We start from the raw sequence: 25,485 nt of genomic DNA on the forward strand, positions 1-25,485 counted from the left end.
TTGAGCAGGAATTAAAGTAAACAGGAAAAGAAAAAAAAATCACTCGTTGCCTGTGTGAAAAGCAGGAAATGCTTGATTAACGAATTTTGAGTAGCTCTGTACTTCTCAAATCTTTTTTTATTATTTTAAGCAGAGAGGTTTTAATGTGGTAGACACCACTGACAAGTCCGCATTAATTTCCAAGTTTCGAAATCTTAGGCAGGATTTGAGAAAATTACAAATTCAAGTCTCCATGCGGCCTTGCATTCTCTCGTGTTATTAGGGTCTCTCAGCCATATTTCAATATTCTCTAATGGAGTGGGGTGACAGTTCTTGGTAAGAGATGAGTCACTCCCAATTGCCTACAGGGAATCTGCACAGTCTCCTTTAGGGACAGAGAGAGGACGACTCCCCAAGGCTGGCATTTCACACGGGATCACGGAACACGTGTGATGAACACTTATTCCCAAGCGGGGCTGCACTGGTATCGTTTCAGGAGAATCACGGCAAACGTGCCTCCCTACAGACGGCCCAAGTCAGCACGTGGTGGTCAGCAGGACGGGAAGATTTGAGTTCAAGTTGAAAGGGATGAGGGGAGCCACCAGGGAAGAGGCCACGGGACACTGCTATTTGGGGGGCGGCTGTGGCTAGAATAGGGAAAGGCCAAAGAAATGTGCCAAGGATGAGGCTGGAGACTTCTGGATGCAAATGGCATACGAGAGCAATCTAGAAGGCACAGGAGCCCTGGGGGGACACCAGGAGAGCAGAGGGCACATGCCTACGAGGGGTGCATGGATGTGTGGGTTGCACACCCGTGGGCCCCGAGGAAAAGCAGGCAAGCTGCACGTAAGAAGTTCTAAATCTCAGCCACAGCCATAGCTTCAGCCCTTCGCCCTGCATCCTGGGAAGAGCTACTGAGTGTTAGGTGGGTTTACTGTGTGATCTGGTCCTGCTGGTTGAGGTATTAAGAGGGAGTGACAGGGCCTAAAGACCAAGAGAAGGCAAGGACACAGGACTGGAAAATTCACGAGCTCCACACCCTTAAAAACATAAGGGGGGAGGGTGATTTGTGGTTGTGGGTGTTAAGGTTCTGTAGGAAATTCTTGAATCAGCTAAGGGTTGACCACTTGTGTCTGAGATCCCTTTTGATGCCGGATTTTGGTTTTCAGGCCACAGCAGAAAAAATAGTCAGTAGCTTTGCTGAGAGAAGCCTCATTCCAGTCCCTGCGTGGCAGCACTGAAGAGAAAGCAAGGAGGGCCGTGCCCACTTACCATAGAGCTTCTCCCTCGTCTTGCCTTGGGACGTCTGCAGCTTAATCTCCCCCCGGAAGTGACCCATCATCTCTCCATGGTGGGTGAGAGGTGTGTAGATGGGGAGCAGGGTTTCCGTGGCCTCCAACCGTAAAGCAATGCAGCCCTCACCTGGGGAGGTAGGGGATGGACAATAATAGGTCAAGCCCCCACCGTTCCACGGGGGAAACACCACTCATTCGGGCCAGAAATTTGGCCCTACCACCCCCAAAGATGGTCCAGCAAACCAATGGCCAAGGCAGGGATTATCAATAAACCTTTTAGAACAATTCCTCTGCAATTTGGGTAAAACATCTCAAACCTTACAGCCAAATGCACTCCGTGTGGATTAGATGACTGAAAAAAATGAAATCATAGAAAATCAGCAGAAAATCAGATACTCATCTGCAGGAGAGAATAATAAACTTCCCAAGGTTTGAAGCGACGTAAGAAACAACAAAACAAAGCTGACCGGTAAGAGGATAGAAGTGTAAAGCTTCTACGCAGAAAAAATGGACTGAAACAGAGTCCCACTGGGAACATGAACTGCAGCCAGCTTCACAAAGGCAGTATTTTATCTGAACCAAAACCAAATCCCCAGCAGATAAATGGGCAGATAACCCCCAGACATTTCTCACAGGATCGTAGCTGGTTAATTTCAAGAAATGGAAACTAGTTCAGCTTTCCCAGCCATCCAAAAAATAAACTGAGGCACCACCAAGGGACTCTCTCACAGATATGAAATTAGCACAAAATAGAAGGAAGAAAAAGAACGCCCAGTGCCAGCAAGGATCTGGGGAAACCCACACACTCTGACATGGCAAGCCAGCCTTTCCAGCGGTCAGTTTGATCAATACCAAGAACCATGAATGTATTTATATACCCTTTGACCCAGGAGAATTGGGAACTTATCCCAAAGAGATGATCCAAAAGAATTAAAAAATGTAGCCAAAGGAGAATTAAAAGTGCCCACAAAGACATCCACCTGAGTGTTACTGATAATGCCAACGACTGCCTACAAATCTATAGAATATTATGAAGCCATTAAAAACAACCATCATGAAGGCTGCATAGAAGGATCGTGGCAAATGTGTATTACCTAATACTAGGTGAGGAAAGAACATAAAATGATCTCTCTCGCGGATGATCATAAATACAGAAATAGGTGCATGCCTGTGTATGAGAATGGAAGTGTGACACCAAAATAAAAATGACAGCTGTAGTGGGGATAGAGACTGCTGGTTGATTTTTTTTCTTCATTATTATTATGATATGCTGTTTGTGAGAATGGACACCAAGAGGAAGGATCAAAGGAGGAATACAGGAAAATGGAAGCTGTGTCCCTGTTTCCTGCCACCAATCTCCCAACATTCCAGCGTCCACATGGAGGCTTCTCTTTGCCTGCCACGATGGACGGGAGACCCCACCCAGAGCCAGCGGGTTCCTCGGGCTGTGCGGCCCTCGCCCTGGCTCAAGAACCCTCTTTCCATCGCTCACCAGGAGGGGGTGGGGGGCATGATTCTGGAGCTGGGCTGCCCGGGTTCAAACCCAAGTTCACACAGTAGCCTGTCAGAGTCACTCAGTGCTTTGTGACCCTGGACAACTCACTTCATTTCCTCACCTCTACAAGAGGGCAATGATTGTACCCACATCCCAGGGCTTCTGGCAGAGCATGTACAGGGGCAGCCAACATGCCTGGGCACTGTGTCCACAGCCTCTTCCTGGGTCCTGGCCTCCACCAAACAGCATCGAGCACCCTCAGATTCCTCCCACTGCAAACACACACCCTTCCGGCACCCAGGTTCAGTCTTGCCCGCCTTATGCCCCCTGCCTTCTCACCCCCATCCACTCCCTAACTGCCTGCGGATGCTCCTCTCACAAGTCCACAGATGGTCCCCGAGCCACTCTGTCCAAATGGCACTCAGTCTGCATTCTGTGGGCTCCTGGCCACTTTTACTAGCATGAGCCCTCCCTGACTGCGTCCCCTACACCACAGCCTGTTGCTCTCCTGCCACTTCTCTGGCTGTGCCTTTGGCATCACCTTTGCCTGATCCTCATCTCCCGGTCCCCATGCCAATGTCCCTTTTCAGTACCTCTCAATTTTATCCTGGCTCCCTCATCTCTCATCCTGATCACCGCAACACATGTTTCTGAGATGCCAAGCCTGTCCTGTTACCGTCCTTCCTGATTCTTCAATGTCTCCCTACTGCCCCCAGGATAAAGCATTTGCCCCTAGCCTGGCTGCCGTGAGTTGCTTCTGACTCTGGCCTCTCTGGCCACCTGCCTGTTCAAGCACACTCAACGTACCAAGTGCAAGGGCGAGCCTGACACTGGGCCGAAGCCACCAACTGGCTGAAGATGTCAGAAGATGGTGTCCCTCTGGTAGGACAGCTGGTGAGGCCACAGGCCTCCACAAGCCCGGCCAGTCTGGGCACTGAGCAATGTTGGGCAGACCTGTGTTCAAAATGGTGCTCAGCCAGTTACTACCTGTGTGACTCGGGCAAGTCACTTAACCTCTCTGAGCCTCAGCCTACTCATCTAATTGGGAGAATAGCATCTGCTTCATAAGGTATTGTCAGGATTAAATCAAATAATAGCCACAAAGCTCTTGGCACAGACTGACATAGGGAAGGTCAGAGAGTGGGAGATGCTGTGGCTGCCGGCTGTTATTCCCAGAAGCCCAATGGGGCGGGAACGATGACTTACCAGTGGGTGTCCCTCTGGTGGACCTGGGATGGGGAAGGAGCAGCAGCAGGATGGGGAGGTGGGTGGGCTTTCGGTGCAGCGACGCCACCACCTCCCTTACATCCGGGGCCACCAGCCAACAGCAGAGTGGCCCCTTCGGCTCCTGTCTTGGGACCCTTACCATAGGATTCGTCGCTGTCGGAGGACTTAATGCTGATCAGGATGTGCTGGTCCAGCAGGTACTCGGGGTCAGAGATAATGGGCTTCAGCTGAGAGAGAAAAGGGCACAGGGTAAGGGATGAGGGGGGACAGGTTGGGGAGGGTCCCCAGCCCAGATGAGGGGGATGCTTGAGAAAATAGGACTATAGATGTTCTTATTAACCAAATTTGAATCTCTGCTTTTTGTGCAAGAGAGCAAGAAAGAAAACCCCTATGCACACCTATCCAGCAAGGCAGGGTTATCTGCCTTTCCTGCCCCCCATCACACTGCTTCCCCAGGTCCCAGGGAGAGGGCCTGACCCCAATATGCCCCACCTCCAGTGCCTCCCACCCCCTCCTTTGCACACCCCAGGACCATGGGGAGTGGGGTCTCAAGCCAGGTCTGAATGCACCCCACTCCCCACACCAATGCTCCCTGTGTAGGCCACCCTGGAGGTGGCATCACAAGACCTGCCCTTCATCCGGGAAGGAGGAGGCCTCTGTGTCCACCGACAGCAGAGCAGTCCCCAGGGTGGGTCTGGAGAATCCTGCAGGTTGTGGGAGGGTGGCACAGCTGACAGTTATAGATCCTGAATGCCAGCCCTGTCCCCAGCCTCCTGCTGGCTCCCAGCTGCCCTGCTGGTCTGGTTCAGGGAATGATCACATCAAGCTTTACACACGGGGAGCTTCATGTGTGCACCAGCACCCACGTGCTGGCTAGTTTGTGACTTTGGCAACTGGAGCCTGTTCCTCACACTGACACCAACCAGAGGGGCCTAATAAAGTGGCCACATGCTGCAACAGGTTGTCCCTTTTCTTCCCATCCAGATGCCCAGAGACCCCCTGTGCAGGCCTTTGGAAGCCATGTGGATGAACAGGATGGGCTCTATCTCCATTCAGAAAGCTCCAGAATAAATAACTGGAAGTCACCATGGATGCTCTGGGGCATTCTGGGGCTCCAGAGCCCCACCAGCCCCTTGGCTCACTGACTCATGGCGGCTGGCCTGAAGTTAGGCCGGGGCGGGTGCTGCGGATGTATCCTGCCCTACGAACAAAGAATGTTTTTGAGGGACACAATCACAATGGTGGGGGGTGGGGGGCAGGGAGCCTCTGCCAGGTGCTCAGTGTATGTTAGAGGGTGCAGAGAGGAGGCTGCCAGGTTAGGGGCAGCAGGGAGTGAGAGCCCTGAGGGGCTGTGGGGCAGCAGACGAGGCAGAGGTGGGTGGGGGCCGGGAGCCACACTAATGAGCTTGGGCTCATCCCATAGGACACCAGGGAGTCGACAAGATGGGCATTCCAGAAAGATCTATCAGGCTTCAGGACGCCTCTGCAAGAAAGAAGGGATGGAGCACCTTGGGAAGTTGCAGAGGGGTGGAGAGGAGGGGCCAGAGGCAGGAGGAGTAGCAGGTCTTGGCAGCGTTAGGATGTGGGAATAGGGGTGCCCTAGAAGTCCTGAACTGGGCCAGAGGTGTGCATGCTTTGGCAACTGGGATGCTGGCATCTTTCCCGACTTGCCCAAGGTAGGAACTGAGCTACTTGGGTACTGAGTGTGAGCAGCAGGTGAGGAGCAGGCGGCGGGAGGGGACAGGTACGACGGTGCCTCCTTGAAGCCCAGAGGCAGGGTTCGGGTGTCTGAAAACAGCCCCAGGATGGGGACTTCTGATTGCAATGGCCTGGGCTTGTGGAGGACCCCACTCAGAAGTGTCCCTGAATTGGGAGACCCTGGGATTCAGGCATCTGCCTCTGCGCCTGAGATGTGGATGGCCCGAGAGCTGGTTCTAATCAACAATTAGTCCAGGGTGCACAGCCCAGCTCCCTGAAACTACATCCTACCCCAGCTTGTGGGGGGATGGCTCCCTCCTTTGTTTAAAGCCATCATTTAAAAAACTCACTTTGGGTGTCACTTCCACAGGAAACTTCCAGGAGAGCTCCTAAGATGCCCGACCTGTGCAGTACATCTGCCCAGCCCCAGACTCCCCCTCTGCAAACCCCTCCCTGGGTGTGTGACAAAGAAACAGGGCCCTGCGCCACTGTGGACCCAGCATGAGCCTGTCAATTTAACATCACAAAAGCAGTTTTGGGTCCCAGACAGAAAGTCACTTTTTCTGCAGTAAAAATAACTGTTTCCAAAGTTTGCCTACATGTTTTCCATTTTACCCCCTACTTGCGTGGGGCCATGGACACGTCGGGTTCTTTCTGCTTTTAGTGTTCAGGTGGGAGCCAGGGACTCCTCTCTGCTCCTTCCATTGACCCTCCGAACCAGGGCTGGACAGGGGAAGGTGCACTGCAGGGGAAGCGCGGCTTTGGGGCACAGGTCCTGGGGCCCTCACTGCAACCAGGTGGCTGTGAACGAACCTCTCTGGGATCTGCCTCAGTTTCCTTCTTTGTAAAGACACACGGTCGGATAAGGCAATCGCTAGATCACTTCCATAATCCACTAGGGGAACTGAAATCCATTTAGGAATATTGGGGCCACGAGGCATGGGCTCATGTTTAACCACTGCTGCCAAGTGTGCCTTAAAGCACCTTGAAAGAGAGCTGGTCCCGAGGGTCAGCAGGTCAGAGACGGCCTCTCTTGCATTCATCCCACAGGTTCCCCATTTGTCTAACCAGACCCGGTTGGAGCTCTGCCACCCGCTGGTGAGTGCGAAGTTCTCCCTGGAGACATCCTGTTCTTGAATTACCTTTGGAAGTGTCTCGCTGAACTTCACCACCAACTCCCCTTCCTTTCCTTCTTCATTTTCTCCTTCCTGACTCTTGACGAAACCTGCCAGAGGACCAGAAGGCTGGTTTGCAGAAAACAGAACAAGAACCAGACAGCAAAGCCCCCTGGGGTCATGAAGAGCCTCCCCCTCTCCTCTCACAGGGGCCGCAGCACCATTCAACGAGCCAGGCTTCTTGGGGATTCTGTTTTGGTGCAGGGGATGGTCATTTGCCAACACAGTGTAATTATTTTTAGGAAAACCAAAGAGATTCCCCTCCTTTTTTGGCTCCCCTTTGCAGCAAACCAGGAGAGGAAAAAATCATCAATCATAGGCAAGATTAGGAAACATGACAGCTCGTCCCACGCCACTCTAGATAGCAGCCTTTTGAAATGCTAATTTAAGCTGTCTAATATGCTGTTTCCATAGAAATGTATGTAAATGTCTCTACAGTTTATTAAAATCACCCCCACACAAATCCTCATCATTTCTGGAAGTGTTCTGCCCCTACTCGGTGACCTAGGACCTGGAGACTTCGTGGACAAGTCAGGTCGGTCACCAGGAGCGGGCCCGGCTGAGCGGAGGAGGGGAGGGGCTGAGATGGCATGGCAGCTGGTGGCACACCTCTCCCTGACTTCCAGAGGCAGTGGCCATCCCGTCCCCAAATGCCTCCTCTTGAGGAGCTGATTCTGTCCCCCACTGCCCCGCTATCCAGACCATCCCAGCAAAGAGCTAGAAACCACACGGGCCTTCCTGCCTCGCAACAGCTTCAGACAATGTGCCGAGGAAGGCCGCCCAGAAAAGGTGTATCCCATCCACAGTCTGCAGTGGCTGCTGCCGGCCAGGGAGGCCGTCCACCTCTAGCCTGCTCTCAGATGCGCCAGACTGCTCAGAAAGATGCTCGTGATGCAGGAAGAGCAGGGGACCGCGGGTAGGAACGGGAGGCTACCAGCAGCTGCTCAGGCTCCAGTGCTGCCTCCATGAGCTCCGGACCTTTGCCCAGGAACCCCTTGGTTGAGTCAGAGCCCTGGCTTAGGGGGACCCTCAGGTGGGCTCCACTCTGCTCTGGCATGGACAGAATCCAGCTGCCTAGCCACCTATAAGGGGCTGAGGGGTCAGGGCCTCAGTGACTGCCTGTCCCTGGGGCTGGAGCAGCAGCATTGCAGGCTACTGGGGGACCTCCACAGTACCTCAGTGCTCCCCCTGAACCTCTACCTGAAGCCCCACTTCTCTGAACCCCTTTGAGGCCCACCCGGGAGTCCTTCCCAGAGACAGATGGGGCAAAGCACATTCAATGAAAAGCCAGTGAGGACGTAGTGCCTGCCCGGCCGAGGCCAGCTCGCGCCACTCACTCTCCAAGCAGCTCGAGTGGAACTCCAGGTAGAACTTGGTCTGGGACTTGGTCTTCAGCGTGGCGAAGCATCTCAGAAACTCGATCTGCCCCTGGCTGTCGACAGTCCCGGGGCCTGGAAGGGGGAAGAAGAGCGGCTCAGTTCCACGGCATTCCTTGAGAAGGGAGCATTTCAAATCAGCCCCCAACACCAAGCTCTTTCTTAGGGTCCAGGGAAGGTGAAGTCCCAGAGGAAGGAGAGGTTTTCCCTGAAACCTCACCACCCACACTGAGCATCCCCAAAATGGCAACTGCCTCTGATGGACCCAAGACGGCAGAGGGCAGGGCAGGAAGGGGGAAGGGCTCAAGGGTCAAGAGCCCCACTCTCAGTTTAGCCTCTGAAGCTGCGTGGCCCCCGGCAACACCCTTAACCTCACTGCCTCGGTTTCCCGATTAGTTCTGGCAAAGAGAACTTGGTTATGGTTCAGTGGCTAGATGCCCAAATCTGTCCCACTTCCAAGTTCAGGCAATAAGGGATGCCTGCTCTCCCTTCCTCAGGCAGAGACACTGCCCCTGCTTACTCTGAGCAGCTTGAGCTCATCGCTACTCAGCTAACTTGCGCGTCAGGGTTTTACTCAGACGACGCTTTTGCAAGGAGATGATGCTTTTGACTTCGGCTGGCTTTGAACAAGTGTTCTGTTTCTATATAACTTCTGAGCCACCTGAGAACAAGGACAGATGTTCCCTGCCTCCACCCCTCCCATCCTTCCTTTCCTCCTGTCTTTTTCTACCCCCACCCCCAGCTTTATTGAGGAATAATTGACAAATATAATTGTGCATATTTAAAGTATACAGCATGATGATTTGAGATATATATATATATATATATATATATATATACACGCATTGTGAAATAACTGCCAAGATCAAGATAATTAACGCCTCAGTCACCTCACATAGTTAACTGTTTTTGATTTGGTGCAGTGAGAATGTTTCAGATCTACTGTTAGCAAATCTCAAGGATACCACACTGTATGTATTATTACCTAGAGTCACCACGCTGAATATTAGATCCCAAGAATTATTCACCTTGTAACCAAAGGGTTGTACCCTTTGACCTACAGCTTCCTGTGAGCCCCCCCACCCAACCCCTTGCTCCGGGCAACCACTATTCTATCTATAGAACTGCTATGAAATCGACATCTTTTTTTTAAGATTCCACTTATAAGTGATACCACACAGTATTGTTTTTCTGTCGGGCTTATTTCACATGGCCTTCCTTTCTTCTTCTAAGCCCACAGTGCCTACACCAGGCTCTGCTCAGGCAGATGTACAACCAGCACTCAATTCAGGTAACTGGTGTTTGTGAGCATCTGCTGTGGGCTGAGTCCCCATGGCGGGAAGGCAGGCCTGACACGAAGGGTACCACGAGGGTCCTCATCGAAGGTGTCGTGGCATGGGCCACCCCACCAATGCCACCGGAGTTCCAAGGGAGGGGAGATGTACGGGAGCCAGGACGGTGGGTCAAAGCTTGCCTGGAGAGGGGAGGTCACATTGCTGGGGCCACGGATGTCAGTCCCACCGGCATGGAGAAGTGTTCCAGCCTCACCCACGTCCCTCACGGCACGGAGGACACAGAGCGACAGAGGCTCCATCCTGTACTGGGTCCCCCACTCCACCTTCCTAAATAAGCCAGATTGCCTGCTGACCACGGTCATGGGAGGAGGGGACAGTGTGGCTCCACCGTCACCCAGGCCTAGGGCTGGACATGCCAGAGAGAACACCAGCCTTGCTGGGACGAGCATACAGCCTGGTGACCAGGGCTGAGCTGGATTATTTCAAAAATTACCTGCAAATCTAAGTATTATTACTCTGTTTCCTAAAACTCAGTCCTCTGCATCCCATCTTCACAAGTTTTACCATCTCCACCTACCAGGCACCTGCACTCAGAGTGACTTAATATTTTCTTCAAATAGGCTCACTTTTTAATAAACATATTTAAATAAGAAAAGTATGGCATGCGACTAAACGGAAAGCCAGTGTTGCTTGCCTTACACAGAAGAGAAACATGTAAAATATACTGAAATACATGCATTACTGGTAAACGATTGTCCATGTGCCACCAAAATCATCTTTGGTAGCAGTTGTGCCACACCCTGGAAAGCACTCTAACAGATTTAAAGACTGCATTAAAACCAAAGCTTGAAAAGCTGATATGTTTGCGAAAGAGAGAAAGAAGGTGGTCTGGACTGAAATCCTGAAGTGGTTTGGACATGAAGAGACCCACGCAATGGACCGTACCTTGCCCGGAAGAATGAGCCCTCTTCTACCACAGACAACTGATTGCTGCAACCAGAAGGTGAGTGCCCAGCGCCTGCTGTCTTTCTGGAGGACACAGGGGCGCGGCAGATACTGCTCCCCACTTACCATTCCTGGAGACAAACTGGGAGGTGACTCCTGCCTCAAATGTGGCAAAAACAGGGCTGTGGTCACTTGTCATGATGTCACTGGTGCTGCCTACAGGGGAGGGAAGGCATTTCTGAGCAGGGGAGAAGAAACCTTTCTCATCAAGCCAGGCAAACCCAGGGCAGAAATCAACTTACCCTTCTGGAAGCATCCAGACATTTCATAATTTTGTACCTGCTGTCTCACTGACCTTCCACAACCAAGCTAAAAAATCTCACCAAAAGTGGGTGACACTGTCTCCCCTATGACTAAAACGTGCCTGTGTAGTTTTCCTAAAGACTTGTGAGTTTTTAAATAGTGGAGTGTGAACTGTAGCTAATTTTCTGGTCTAAGCACTTTGCTGTATTGATGAGTTCATGGTCTGGAGTGGGATGGGGATTGGAGGTCAATGTGCTGTCAGTGAGAGAGATGGCAACATCTCCCATCCCACAATGCCTTGCAGGATTACAAGAGAATGGAGGTGATGAAGTATACACACACTGAGTGTAGACAACTTTTTAAAGGAGCTTGGACAAGACGCAAGGTAGCTGAGCACCTCTGGAGGGTAAGAGAAAGAGTACAGTTTTAGAAATAGAGTTCTAAGTGCTTTCGATATAGCTACATGGAGATGTCTGGCTGGGTGCTCAGGGTTGGAGATTTATCTTTCATTTGGAGTCAGGAGGTTGGGTGGAAGCAGAAGCCTTGAAGATGTTTGGATTCCACAGCAAAGACACAAAGGATGAGAAGAGATGATGAATAGGGCACACCAACCAGTCATGGGCAAGGAAGAAACAGCATGTGAGACCAAGAAGGCTTGTACGAATCAGCAAGAAGACAGATATCCCACCCTCAACCAACCCAAGGATGTGGGCAGAAAATTCCAGAATACAGATGGCTAATAAACATGAAAAAAGGCTCAGTTACTAACAACCATCAGAAAGACAATGTGAAACAATGATGAGATGGAATGGACAATGAGAATGATGAGAAGGAGGGAAGTGGGGAGTCTGGTCCTGGGGGAGGAGGGAGTGGAGTAAGGGTCCGGGTGAACCTGTTACCCAGGAAAGGAAGATTAGGACACCCCTCTGAGATGGCAGAAGTTAAGAGGGGTAGCAGCCTAAAACACATGTGGACGCAGGCAGGAAGAGGTCCGTGAGGCCCCAATACTGTGTTAGGCAGGAGAGGATGGGAGGAGGGGAGTCAGGGTGCGTATGGGGCTGCTAGTCTGTGGGGAGTGTTCCAGGGAGAACACTGCCACTTAAAGGGTGGGCAAGCAGGGGTATTTTTTTAAGTGCTCTTACAAATATTTTAGATATGTGTTGAACATAACAGTACTAGCACTACCCTAACTGAGCCCTGAAACGTGGGAGGTGGACTGTTACCTGGGTGGCCTCTCTGGGACCACACCGTGTGCCTCCCCATCTCAGGGCTGGGCTTGGTCATGTGACTTCCTTTAGCCAATAGGACATTAGCAAGTGTGAGGTGAGCTGACTTAAAAAGCACTTCCCATCTGGGACTTGCAGCTGGGAAGCCTGGGGCCAGGAAGGAGCCCCAGCTAGCCTGCTGAGTGATCCACAGCTGAGCTCTCACCACTGCCCCTGCTGACAACAAGCCGACCACAGATCTGGGTGGGCTTCTGGCCTGTGCGTCCAAACACCAAACAGAGCGGAGAAGAACAGCCCAAGTTCAGCTCAGAAAATACTAAACTGCCAAGATTTAGGGCAGTTTGTTACCCAGCAATAAACTGATACATCCTACTTATGCCAATCAACATCAGACTCATGCTCCCAGTTTACTCCCGTTTCCTCAGCTCTGCATAGTCATTCCCTTTTCTTTCCCAGATTCCTGCCCACCCACAACACAGCAAACCCTTCTCCTGTGCTGTCTGATACTCAGTGAAATACCATTAGCCAAGTTCCCTACACCCTCAACTGTCTCTCCACAGTCCAACCCGGCCCTCCCTGGAAGACTGCTGTCTCTCAGTGGTGGGCTTTCCTTCCCCCCTCATGCAGGGGCCAGGAGAGGAGGAAGGTGTGCCCTTTTTACTCTCCAGTGCTACTTCCAGACCAACCTCCCTCTTTTTCCTAAAAAACCTCCATCCTGGGACTGTTTTGAGTGCCAAGTTTCAGTTCCAAAAGCGGTCATGCTGCAAGCCACCACTTTCCCCTGGATCTCTGCAAAGGCTGGCTAAGGAAGGCAGATGGCAGAATCTTCCTAGAGTCAGGAATTGGCAGGCCTCGTGGAGTTGCAGGGTGTGGGGCAGGGAAGCACTGCCAAGAGATGGTGACTGACGGCAGCGTCCAGGCCAGGAAGTGGGTGTTGGCATGGAGAACTCAGGAGGGGAGGAAGATGAGGAGACTGAGGGTGAAGGTGGGATGTGGGGCTTTGTAGGTTTGGAAGGCAGGACAATTCCTTGGCTGGGCTGCCGGGACAGGTCGCCTGTCCACACATCTAAAGGCTTGTGAAGTGGCCTCTGGGAGCTGAGCTCTGGTGCTCGGGAAGGGCAGGGTACGGGCCTTAAACTGTCCCAGGAGAGCTGCTCTGGTCCCTTTGGGCAGCAGGAGGCATGCACAAAAGAAATAGAAACCGGTTCAACCTCATGGGGCCCGAGTTAAACGTGGAGACTTGCTGGTCCCCAGAGAGGGTGGGTGCCCCCAAAAGTGGGCACTGGGCAACAGTAAGAACCCCCACTGAGGGGTGGGGCAGGGGGCTGGAGCCCTCAGCTGTGCGACAGGCCTGGGATCATAAGTGGCCCACTGGGGTTCCCGGTCTATGACTTGGTCACATGAGGCACATGGTGGGGACAAGAATGGCCCTCCTTTGGATGTCACTGTCTGGGAATCTGCAGTGCTTTAGATGTGACACCACAATTCCTAGTCAAGTGTTCAAAGTAATTCTGCTCCATGAATTTTAAAGTACATAAAGCAGAGCAGTTGCAAATAATGGGTACTAACTAGTATAGTTTAAGAATAAGCACTCTGCTTTTAAGAATTCCTTCAGCATATCTTAAACTTTTAGAGTCAGTAACTATTTAATTGTTTTGATAACTTCTGTTATTATTTAACATTACATATTATATCTTTTACATCAATTTAACTCAGTTTATCTTAAAATCTCTCCAAATACACGTGTGCAAAATTTTGACATGTATTAGGGTAAACTATATGAATTCCTAGCATTTGTCTATTTTTGACTTACAAAAATACCATTTTCATAGGGTTCAAACCTAATACGCATTTTTCAAAAGGAATAAATCTGGATTTCTTTTTAAAAGTGCTCCATCAATCAAACGTTTCCCAAACCCCAAGGTATTCATTAGGTTGCAGCCCAAGATGGGAGAGGACACGCCAACTCTCAGGTCACCTCGACAAAGTGGCAGGGGCTGCTCCCGTTTTGCAGATGGACAGACCACAGCCCCGTAGTTGCAGGCAGCTGAACCTCCCGGCCTGCCACTCACCGTAGGACTGACACACCACGTGCACCAGGGGGTACGACTTCCAGAGAACTCGGTCACACCAGGACGGCAAGTTGTACTTCATCTGCGAGTCAAAGTCACAAGCCTTGTAAAATGCCCGCTACTTTAAAATACACAGCGGGAAACGATGAACTCTGTGGCCTCTGTAAGCCCTGACTTCATCTGCTATGGGTTCTTTCCAGAATTTCCCCACAGGGAACATACCTCAAACCCCAGCTCCGCTGCCGTGACCCACACTTGCAGGCGCCCTGGACTCGTGCTCTAGGATGAGATCAATTTCCCTGGCTGTGCCTCCATCCCTAACCTCCTCACTGTTTCACAGCCTCTGAGGTTTTACATTCTCTCACTCTTGTACTGACTCATATGCACCCTACTGCCTGGATTTTCAGTGCAGTCTCTGCTTATCTTCTCTAGCTACTTGCTTTAATAACACACTCCAGCCACTCTTCCCCCAACCCATCACAAATCCAGCCACCTAGCTACTTATCCATCCATCCATGGGGGGATGACCCTTAAACAGCATGGGGGGTAGGGATGCTGACCCCCCACTCGGTTGAAAGTCAACATATAACTTTATGACTCCCTCAAAACTTAATTACTAATAGTCTGCTGTTGACCCGGAAGCCTTACCAATAACAAATGCTCGATTAACAAACACATCGTTTGTATGCTATATGTATTATATACTATATTCTTCAATAAAGTAAGCTAGAGAAAAGGAAATGTTTTCTCAAATTGCTGCAAATCTCAAAAAATTTTTCTGATACAATTTATTATTATGTTATATTAGAAAAAACCCTCCATATAAGCGGGCCTGTGAAGTTCAAACCTGTGTTGTTCAAGGGTCAACTGTACTTATTTATCCACCAACCCATCCACTCACACATCCATCTATCCACCCAGGCATCTACCCACTCACATATCCATCCATCTACCCAGCCACCTACTCACATATCCATCCATCTACCCAGCCACCCACTCACACATCCATCCATCCACCCAGCCACCTGCTCACACATCCATCCATCCACCCATCCATCCACCTGCTCACATATCCATCCACCCAGCCACCCACTGACAAATCCATCCATCCACCCAGCCACCTACTCACACATCCATCCATCCACCCATCCACCCACCCACTCACACATCCATCCATCCACCCATCCACCCACCCATTCACCCACAGATTTACTTGTTCCTCCACCTACCCACCCATTTTCCATCCATCCACCATCCAATCATTCAAACATGTGCTATGACACGCCCTCTCCAGGCTACCCTGGTGAGCAAGACATCCCCTGTGTGACACACAAGGCCAACCGGCAATAACAAACCCCCTTCATCAGTACCCTAACCCCTATGTTCCAGCTCTGCCTCCTCTGCCTACAGACGGGAAGTTGCTCATGCTGAAAGAGCCTACCTCTGCCATCTCCTTCGATACTTATCTTTTCTTCTTTTTACCAGTTTTCTTTCAAGAATGTTCTATTTTCACTACTTCTACTTCTAAGGACCACATTTACTTTTTTTAAACTTGAGGTATAACTTACAGTAAAGTGAACTCATGTTAAGCGTATATAGCTTGAGGAAGTTTTGCATTTGTATATTATTTCCATTCCCATTTGTATATATCCATATATACCCAGATCAAGATATAGAAGATTTCCATCATCCCAAAAGGTTCCCTCATCTCCTTCCTTGCCAATACTACATTATTTTTTTGTCTGGCTTCTTTCACCTATGTTGTTGCTTGTAGAAGTTCTCTCATTTCATTGCTGTGGTTGTGCTCCATTGTATGTATATGCCACATTTATCTAGTCTACTGTTGATGGCAGTAGGGTCATTCCCAGTCTTTGGACATTGTGAACCAAGCTGCTATAAACACTCTTGTATCTGTCTTTTGGTGAACAAATAAATGTACTAATTTCTCTTGGGCATATGCCAAAGTGGATTACTGAATCATAGGGTAGGTGTGTGGTTAGTTTCATAGATGCAGCCAAATTGTTACTTCTCCACACTGCAGTTCGCAGCCTTGGCCACGCCTGAGAAGTACCCAAGGAGTTTTACAAAGATATAGAAAGCAGGGCCTTACCCCAGATCTAGCGCATCAGCATGTCTTCAGATGAGGCCTACACCTCTGTATTTCTGAAAAGCTTCACCTGTGATTCACCTGCACACTCTTGGTGAAGAGCCACCTTTACGCTCTTCCAGTTTGGATCTCACCACCAAGACTCGACTCAAACTGTTCTTAAAATCTGCCCAAACTTCTTGCCACGAGTCCAGCTCCTCACGCAGGTTGGTGTGAAATGGCACACATTCGCCTTGACTCACATTCCACACTGGTGACCACTGACCTTTGAAGGTCTCGCCCCTTGGCTTCTGGGATGCTGAGCTGCCTGGTTGGTTCTCCAGCCACCTACCCGAGCGCTCTTTTCCTGTCTCCCCTTGTCTCTGGTCTTCCTCTCACCTCTGAATGTAGACGGCCCCCAGGTCTGCCCATAGATCTGCCCATCTTCCACTCATGCCTTGACAATCTCACCTGCCCCCATGGATTTGACCATCTTCTCAGTGTGGACAACTCCAAGTCTATGCCCCAGCCCTGGTATCTCTTTACCATCAGTCTAGTATTTTTAACTGCCTTCTGGGTGTTTCCTCTGAATTTTTCCTAATATTATACAGTAAGTCTGAAAACAAGCTCTTTTCCTTCTGCAAGCCAGCTCTGCCTTCTGATTTTCCAGTTTTTATCAATGGCAATCAGCTCCATCAATATATCCTGCTTTTCCCCCTTTCTTTCATTTCCATTGTGTTTCCCCTGACTCAGGTTGGGTTCCTTCTCAACTGGCACCACACTGGCCTCCTCATCAGTCCTGTGTGCCATCCTCTTCCCTTTCCCTCATGCAGAACAGTCTTCTTTGAATGTGGCTGTGACACTGCAGCCCCTCAGCAGAGCTCTCAGTGGCTTCCTGAGCTCTCCCTCTTTCCCGCCACAGGCCCTGGTCTATTCCTCCTGATACGCAGGTTAAACAGGACAATCCCCTCACCACCCCCGTCCCCACAGACTTGTCCCAACAGCGCCTTTAAAGAGATGAGCCCACACACAGCAGCCAGTGGGCACTGCAGGGAAGGGTCCTGCCCTGCGGTGCGTAGCCCCATTCACGGCAATGGATCCTGGATCTCCTCGCCTTCTCTCCCCAGCACATGGCCTTTTCCTCCCACATCCAGGTCTCCACTTGCTCCTGAGCTCAAGAAGGTCCAGATGTTTTCAGGGGACATTTTGAGTAGCTCTCCATTTCCTGGGCCTCTAGCAGCCCCATAAATCACCACACCGGGACCTCCAACCCTCAGGACCCTGCTGTGGGGCTTCCTTCCCCAGGTTGGGCCCCAGAATGTGATGGATGCCAGAATTTCCTGCCTCGGCACCTGCTCCACCAAGTCTCTCAATCTGAAATGGACCAGCCCCCTTCACCCTTTGTCCTGTCTGCTTGTCAAAACCCAAGGCCTTCTTCAAGGTGCCACGGATGGGCCCTCTTTAGATCCTTCCCTGCCCCAAATAGTCATTTCCTTCTCTGACCACTTATTGCATTTAGCATCATCATATTCTATCTCTGCTTAGTTAGTGGCATGTTTTGTCTTGTCTTTCCTACCGTCCACTCCTTGGGAACAGACATCTGACCTGTCTGTGATCTCCTACCACCTAACAGAGTGTTCAGTCCACCACAGGTCATCAGTAAATATTCCCTGAACAAGAATGAATGAATGCTTTATTGCAGCTTTCCCCCAAACACCATTTTTTGGAACACAAAGTAGCCTCATAAGATATTAACTGGTATTCCATGACCACCTGTGTTCAGCACACAAATTTCCCCATAGAGAACCATAATGCTCATAAACCTGTAAAGGCTCTGATAATTCCTGCAGGGAAGAAACTCATTTAATAATGATGCACTTGGCAGATAAGGAAGTCATTCGATCACGGAACTTAAAAAAAAAAAAAAGAGCTTCAGAATCTAGTTAAGAAAACAACACTCTGAATTCTTTCAGAGTTTCAGAATATGTGGAAAGAAGGTAGATCTTGGGTGTCACGAGTCCAGCTCCTTGCCGTGTACAAGTCTGGTTGCCAAGCCTCTCTGTAACGCTGATCCACAGATGGCAAATAAGTGATTTCTAGTTTTTTTCTTTTTTTGTTGCCTAATGAATGAGGATGCACCTCACTTCCTATTCACCTTAATGGGCCTGGGCAAAGGGTCGGGTGGCAAGGGGGTGGAAACGGAGGGCAGGGCGATGTCTGTGAAGAGGACTCACCCCTGTGGCTTTCTGCTTAGTGTAGGCATATTTGTCCCGGGTCAGTCTTTCAAAACGGTAGGTGGGCGCGAATGTGATTTCTTCCTCCTCTGAAGCCAAACAGAACCCTGGTGTCAGTGTTGATTCCCCACGGTTCACACGTGACCAAATTCCCTTCTTCCAGCATAACCCTTCCCCGGGTAAGGATGTCAGGGAAAAGGGGAGGCAGAATGACCGGAGGGCCCGGGAGCAGAGGGCTGCAGTTCTCACCGAAGTGCAGGAAAACCTTCTGCTCCTTCCTCTCCATCAGCAGCTGGTCGTGGAACAGGAGGTCCGTGTACTGCTGCTGCCTGATCTTCTGGACCATGGTTTCCGCCTCCTGGAGCGAGGACACGGCCAGGCCACAGGTGAGACACCTCCCCTCACCAACATGACGCGGAGGCTCATCGCCGCCCACCTGCCCGCTGCGCCAGGACCCGGAGCCCCTGATGCTGCCCCAGACCCGGGCCCGGGGCTGCCAGGTTGGGGCTTCGTGGCGCTTAACCATTGTGTAAGGAAGCCCTGCAAGAGTAGTGAAAGATCAGCCCAATAGTGTGTGCTCCTGGCCGCTCCAAACTTGCAGAGGGACAGTTTACCTTTACATACTGACTTTTACTATCATTTTTATTAATACCTCACTGGATAGGTGGGTATGTCTGTCTCGCTCTGTGGCACCGACATAGCCTGTAGCAAAGGCCACAAAAGGATTCGAAGCCCTACCCCTGAATCTGTGGGCATCGGGCTCCCTGATCCCAGCTTGGACTCTGAGAGACGGTGTGTATCAGTGGGACGCTCTGGCCTTGGATCCCACAGTCCTCTCTCCTCAAACTTATGTCCCCTCTGCTCTGGCCAATGCCCTTCACCGACCTCCTGGTGAGTGGCTCTGACAGCCCATCAGACTGTGAAGGGCCAGCGTTTGTGTGCCCTGTCCACCTGTCTTCCACCTGCCTCCTTAGTCTGAAGAGCATCTTGTGAGGGAGGAAAAGCCATGGGGCAGCTGAGACAGGCACAACCAGGCCCCAAGCTCCCCCTCAGTGGCTGTAGAGCCAGTGCGGTGCAGAGGGCCATGGGACACCTGGGGAAATATCTGGGAGGGGGAGTCAGAAGGCCTGAATTCAACCCCAACTGCCAGCGATCTGGGACTAACCCATGGCCATCTCCTCAGCCTGCCTGTGCCCTGGGTTCTCTCTCTGTAAAATCGGTCTGTTTTGGCCTCTTCGCTTCTCTCTCATAGGCTGACCCTGTGGAGCCACTCGGCATCCCTGTTACGGATTTGCACAGGCTGGTAACCCAGGTCTTTGGGTAGGAGGCACGGTTCTGTCCCCAGGCTTGTGCGTCCCCTTCCCAGGGACTCCCTCCCTGAGTGAGCAAGGCCGTGTCTGCACCTCGAGGGCCCTCTGACTGCTGCGCACTGGACCACAGGGATGTCTTCCTCGGGCTGGCTGGAGACGCATGCATGGGGAGGAAACAGTGCCTGCCTCCTTGGGGCTGCTGCTGGCCAGCTAAAGGCCCAGACCAGAGCAGCAGAGTGGTGATGAGAAGGGGTGGCCAGGATGGCTGTGTGGAAGGAAATGTGAGCAGAGGTGAACCGTTAGGAAAGGCGGAGGCTCCAGCATCGAGTCCCAGCAGGAGAGCAGCTTCCCTGGCCTCGCGCGGTCTGTGTGCCTCCAAAGCCTTCTGACCTGAGCTGATTCAAAGGAGCCCCAGCCCCAGGTGGACGGATCCTTACTCAGGTAGGTAGCTCCTCACCTAGGTGGGCAGCCCCAGTTGGACAGATCCTTACCCAGGTGGGCAGTTCCACGCGGTAGTTGAGATCCCCAAGCCAGAAGAGGTGGGTAAAGCGGTGGGTGATGTTAAAGGGACTCAGTTTCTTGTCTCCCAGAGCCAGAAACCGGAGAATGTTCATATAGTTTTGGTTTCGCCTAATCAAACAAAAAAGCAGCCATCTTGTATGGGGTTGTCAGTTCCCTCCTCCATCACGGTGAGCAGCAGGGGTGGGCACGGGGGAGCTGAGACAAATCCCAGCACCTGCTGACGTGGACCACCTTTATATGCAGGGGGGCATGGCTGGGCCTGGACAGGATAGGGACCCAGGCAGCCTGCACTCAGCAGGGAATCAGACCCATGATCATTCCAGGTGGATGTCTTCATGACTGGGCCACCACCGGGCAAAATGGGCTTTATCTGTAAGGGTGCCCTGGAGGAGGCTTTTCCCTTTAGAAATGGAGGGGTATTTAGGTGTCTATTAGAGTAATGACACGAGGAAATGTCTGCTCTGTCCTTCAGACAAGATTCACTCACAATGGGAGGCCACTGTGTGCTACAATCGCCCTTAATGAGACCACAGGAAAAGGCCCTAGGGGCTGGCAGGAGGGTCCCAGCAAAGGCTGACAGCTACGGTGTTTAAGGGCGTGAGTCTTTCTGGGCAAATAGCCTCATTTCAGGCTCTCAGGGGATGAGCTCCATTACCTGAGTTTCTTCTCGCTTCCGGAAGTCAAGTGGCTGTTAACAAATCCCAAGGAGGTTCCATTGAACATGAATGACACACCCACAGCTCCCTTGTTCCCTAAAGGGAGCGGAAAAGGAGTAAGTCAGAACATCAAAAGGCAAACTGGCTAAGCGGTGGGGAATCAGGGTGAAGCACGTTATTAATACAGGAGAGAAGTGTGGGAAGAGAAGGGAGAAAGCGGACAGCTTCCTTTGGGGCAATGACGGGGAGATGTGGCAGGTGATAGGGACTGGGGGTGAGTCCTCAAGGACAAGGGGGCTTCCATCACCCCACATGCCACGTAGAGCCCCAGGCTAGGTGGCTGACCTTCCCCGCCAGCTAATTCCAGGCTCCCAATGAGACCAAAACCCACACTGGGACCACTTCCCTTCCCGTCAGAATTGTATCGCCTCTAGACCAGCAGTTCTCCAAGTGTGTTTCTCAGCCAGGCAGCAGCACTGCCTGGGAACCGGCTGGCAGAACAAGTTCTCAGGCCCAGCCCTGCATCTGCTGAATCAGAGATTCTGGGCTGGGGCACAGTAACCTGAGCTTAACAAGGCCTCTAGGTCAGAGGTAGGCCTGCAGCCAGCCAACTAGGGCTTTTACATTTTTAAAGAGTTGGAAAATCATCAAAAGAAGAATATTTTCTGACACATAAGAATAATATGAAATTCAAATTTTAGAATCCATGTATAACCTTTTTTGGAACACAGCTACCCCCATAGGCAGAGTTGAGTAGTTAGTTATGTCAGAGACCACATGCCCTGCAAAGCCTGAAGTATTTACAATGTCTTTTAGAGAAAAAGTTTGCCAACTCCTGCTCTAGTGGATTCTGAAACATGCTGACATCTGAGAACCTGCTCCGTGCAACACAGTAGCTCTGAGCAGGACGTACTGAGCACCTGAAATGTGGCTGGTCCACACTGAGATGGGCTGTAAGTACCAAAGACACACAGGAATTACAAGCCTCAGGAAGGAAATCAGGATGTAAAATATCTAACAACTTTTTACATTGAATACCCATTGAAATGGTAATATTTTGAATGCATGTAGCTTGATAAAATACGTCATTAAAAGTTGACTTCACCTGTTTCCTTTCACTTTCTTCAATGTGGCTGCCACAAAATGTAAAATGGCCTGTGTGGCTGACTCTGGCCTGGACAGTGCTGGGCAGAGCGTGAGGGAAGGAGGCTGGGAGATCATCCGGTTCTGCCTCCTCGGAACTTGAGGGGAGCCGCAGCCTCCTGGCCGTGGCAGAGCTCAGAGGGCCTCCCGCACCCCGGCTCTCACTGTCACTGGCCCGGCCACAACAGCCCTGCTCCTGCCTCCTTCCCATTCAGCAGCGGGGCCTGGTTTAAGTCCCTGCCTCCCACTTCTGGCCACTGGCCTTGGGCAGGTGAAGGTACATCCCTGTAGCCTCCAATGTCTTATCTGCTATCGACAGTCCCTGCCCCACAGGTGTTCACCTTAATGAGATAATATTTGCAAGGCATTCAGCGCATGGCCCTGCGCAGGGTACATGCTCAGGAATGTCCTAGATCTTCCTAGGACCAATGTCCCAGCAGCCAACGACCATTTGCTAAGCTCCTGCCCTGTGTTACCCATGCCTGAGAGCCATCTGGGACAGTGAAGGGGTGGAGGTAAGCTCCGAGGGGTGGGGGTGGAGAGGCACAATGCAGGTTCTGACTCAGTGGGTCTCAGGGGGAGCCCAACATTCTGTGTCTCCACCAAGATCCCTGGGGACCAGTGCTGCTGGCCCACAGACCCCACCTTGAGTCTCAGGGATCTTGCACAGGGGTCGACAGACCTGCTGTAAAGGGCCAGACACTAAATCTTTTAGGCTTTGTGGGCCATATGCAACCCCTCCATGCTGCCGTCCTGTAACAGCAACTGTAGACATGAACATGAGCGAGAATGGCTGTGTTCTGTAAGCTTTACTGACAAACACACCATGGCTCAGTCTGGTCCACGGGCTGTAGACTGTCGGTCCTAGTCTACGTCTGCAATGACTCAGGTCACTAGGGGTCTGCACACGGGAACTCCGGGGCCTCCGAGCTGCCCTCCAGCGACTGTAAAACTCAGCCTCTGCCCAGGCCTCCTGCCTCCTTCCCTGGCCTTGCCCCCAACACCCACTAGAGCCACAGCCCAGGGGCCTCGGGGCCTTCTCTTCGCGGTTCCTGCTGTGTGGAACACTCTTCCCGGGCTGACCCTTCCTCACCCCTCAGACCCAACTCCCTCTGAGCTGCTCAGGAAGGCCCTTGATCCCCCGTCTCAAGTAGTGCCTGGCGCCCCTGCCGCACCCACACTCCTCTGTCACCCTGCTCATTTTCGGACACCTTCTCATTGTCTGCCTGGGGCCCTGTCTGCAGAGGTAACTAACCCAGGGCCCACTGTGCCAGGGGGCACACAGCTGCTCCTCCCCGTGTAAAGAGCTGGGGCTGCAGCTGGAAGCGAGGTCCAGAGGGGCGTGGCCTCATCTTGTGATGGGAGTTTTGGGCATATCACGTGCTGCTGGAAGGGACCAGTGAGGGGGAGGCGGGCAGCCTAGGCAGATGGAACAGGACTAGGAGGGTCCTGGGCAGCAGAAGGGCATGGCTTTGCACAGGGCAACTGCAGGGACAGGAAGGAAGGAGGGACGAGTGGGTGTGGACATGGGCAGGTTGCATTGTCAGCAGAAAAGCTGAGAGAGCTTTTCACATCCAACTGTGGCAGTTCTTCCATTTCCTGTGATCTCTGGGGCTCTGTCCTGTCCGACTCCAAACACCAGAACCTTCTGGCCTGCCCCTCAATGCCACCCACGGCCCTGTGTGGGTGCTCCTGCGGCCACACACTCAGACACACACACACACTCCCACTCCCACTCTTACTTCAATTCTCTGGAGCACCCGGACTGGTCCCCACTGGCTCACAGCTGATGCCAGGGTTTCCACCACCTAACCTGAGACACTGCAGACCTAGACTAGGACCGACAATCAACAGCCCGTGGACCAGACTGAGCCATGGTGTGTTTGTCAGTAAAACTTACAGAACACAGCCATTCTCGCTCATATTCATGTCTACAGTTGCTGTTACAGGACGGCAGCATGGAGGGGTTGCATATGGCCCACAAAGCCTAAAAGATTTAGTGTCTGGCCCTTTACAGCAAGTCTGTCGACCCCTGTGCAAGATCCCACACACTCAAGGGGAGACTCAAGGTGGGATCTGTGGGCCAGCAGCACTGGTCCCCAGGGAGCTTGGTGGAGACACAGAATGTCGGGCTCCCCCTGAGACCCACTGAGTCAGAACCCGCATTGTAGGCAGATCCCCAGAGGCACTGGTGTAGACCCTGGGTGAGTTTGGGCTGGGGAACCAACCATTCTGGTTTGCCCAGGACTGAGGGGATCCTGGGACAGGAAACAGTTTTTCACAACGGCCATGTGAGGGTAGACAGGAGCTTGCTCTGGAGAATAGCCCCACCCCACTCACCGAGTGTGTTGGCGATGCCGGTCTTCACGTTGTCAGTGCAGATGTGGCTGATCCGGTTCTCATGCTCCGGCTTGGCTAGCACCACGATACGGATGTTCCAGAGGGTGTGGATAGCGATCTGGTAGGGAGGACAACACTGTGACCCTCAGCCAGGGTGTCGTGCCTGACCCCAGGGCAGGAGAGTCCCACCCAGTCCTGAACCTGCAGGGGCAGGGTACCCTATCTGTAATCCCTCAACCTCAGGGTGACTCCTGACAATGCCTCCCAATAAGACAAAGTATCTTAAAGACGAGGGCCAGGACCGACAAGATTTCATTGAGGGTCATCTACAAGCACAGGAAGAGAAGAGGGAGGGCCCCAGTGACCCCCGCTACGGCCAAGGACTCCATCGATTTCTGAATACAGGTGTACCTCTCTGACCCTGGAAGGTGCAGGCAGGGGAACCACTGAGCACCCAGGCATCTTTGGGAGCCAAGAGCCAGTAGGCCGAGTGCACCCTTGCCTCTGAGATGCTCCTGGCCAGCCTTGCAAAGCCCGCTGCCCCAGAGTCCCACCCAGGGCTACGGCCAGCTGCTCACTGTTTTAAAAGTCATGCTGGTGATTTCTTGCAGGGAGTGTTTGAGTATCTCCAGCCACTCCTTCTCTCCAAGGGGGTCCTCCTGGGTGCCAATTACGTAGATATCGTGGGGGATGTAATCGGCAGAGTCATCTCGAGTCTTTCCCTGCCCCTTGGAGAGAAACCAGGACGTGATCTTCTTGGGAGGGGGGGCGTTACCTTCAACAGCAAAACCCAACACCAAGTGAGTCAGAGATACATCAGGAGAATTCAAAACATAGGTGGGGGAAGCGTGGGAGATGGAGAGGCGCACAGTCACTGAAAATTGTTCAGGGCCCCAATGGAGTACTTTACATGGGGAACTAGGGTCTATTATCCCCCAAGATGTCAGACAGGGTCAGAACTCAGATAGGTTTCTTTGTAAACAAAACATAGTCAAGTTTCAAAGATCAGAAACACCCAAAGATTCCATATGGCGACTTCAATGAGTTGCGCAGAATGTTAAACTATCCTATTCTTTGGGATACGCTGGCAGCTGAGACTGCCCTAGAG

General features: G+C 51.8%; 1 protein-coding gene across 1 annotated transcript in view; it reads right to left on the reverse strand.

Moving 5' to 3' along the window:
* Positions 1–25,485, reverse strand: part of INPP5D (inositol polyphosphate-5-phosphatase D) — a 114,237-nt gene that overhangs the window by 9,987 nt on the left and 78,765 nt on the right. Inside the window, exons 12-23 of the mRNA XM_036997788.2 lie at positions 24,956–25,152; positions 24,378–24,495; positions 20,894–20,990; positions 20,208–20,346; positions 18,656–18,764; positions 18,407–18,495; positions 14,087–14,168; positions 10,612–10,701; positions 8,207–8,320; positions 6,837–6,919; positions 4,136–4,223; positions 1,252–1,401 (exon numbers count right to left, since the gene is read on the reverse strand). Coding sequence (XP_036853683.2) covers positions 1,252–1,401; positions 4,136–4,223; positions 6,837–6,919; positions 8,207–8,320; positions 10,612–10,701; positions 14,087–14,168; positions 18,407–18,495; positions 18,656–18,764; positions 20,208–20,346; positions 20,894–20,990; positions 24,378–24,495; positions 24,956–25,152 — 1,356 coding nt within the window. The remainder of the gene's footprint in view (positions 1–1,251; positions 1,402–4,135; positions 4,224–6,836; positions 6,920–8,206; positions 8,321–10,611; positions 10,702–14,086; positions 14,169–18,406; positions 18,496–18,655; positions 18,765–20,207; positions 20,347–20,893; positions 20,991–24,377; positions 24,496–24,955; positions 25,153–25,485) is intronic.

Source organism: Manis javanica, chromosome 12, assembly GCF_040802235.1.
Source record: "Manis javanica isolate MJ-LG chromosome 12, MJ_LKY, whole genome shotgun sequence".
Taxonomy (NCBI): domain Eukaryota; kingdom Metazoa; phylum Chordata; class Mammalia; order Pholidota; family Manidae; genus Manis; species Manis javanica.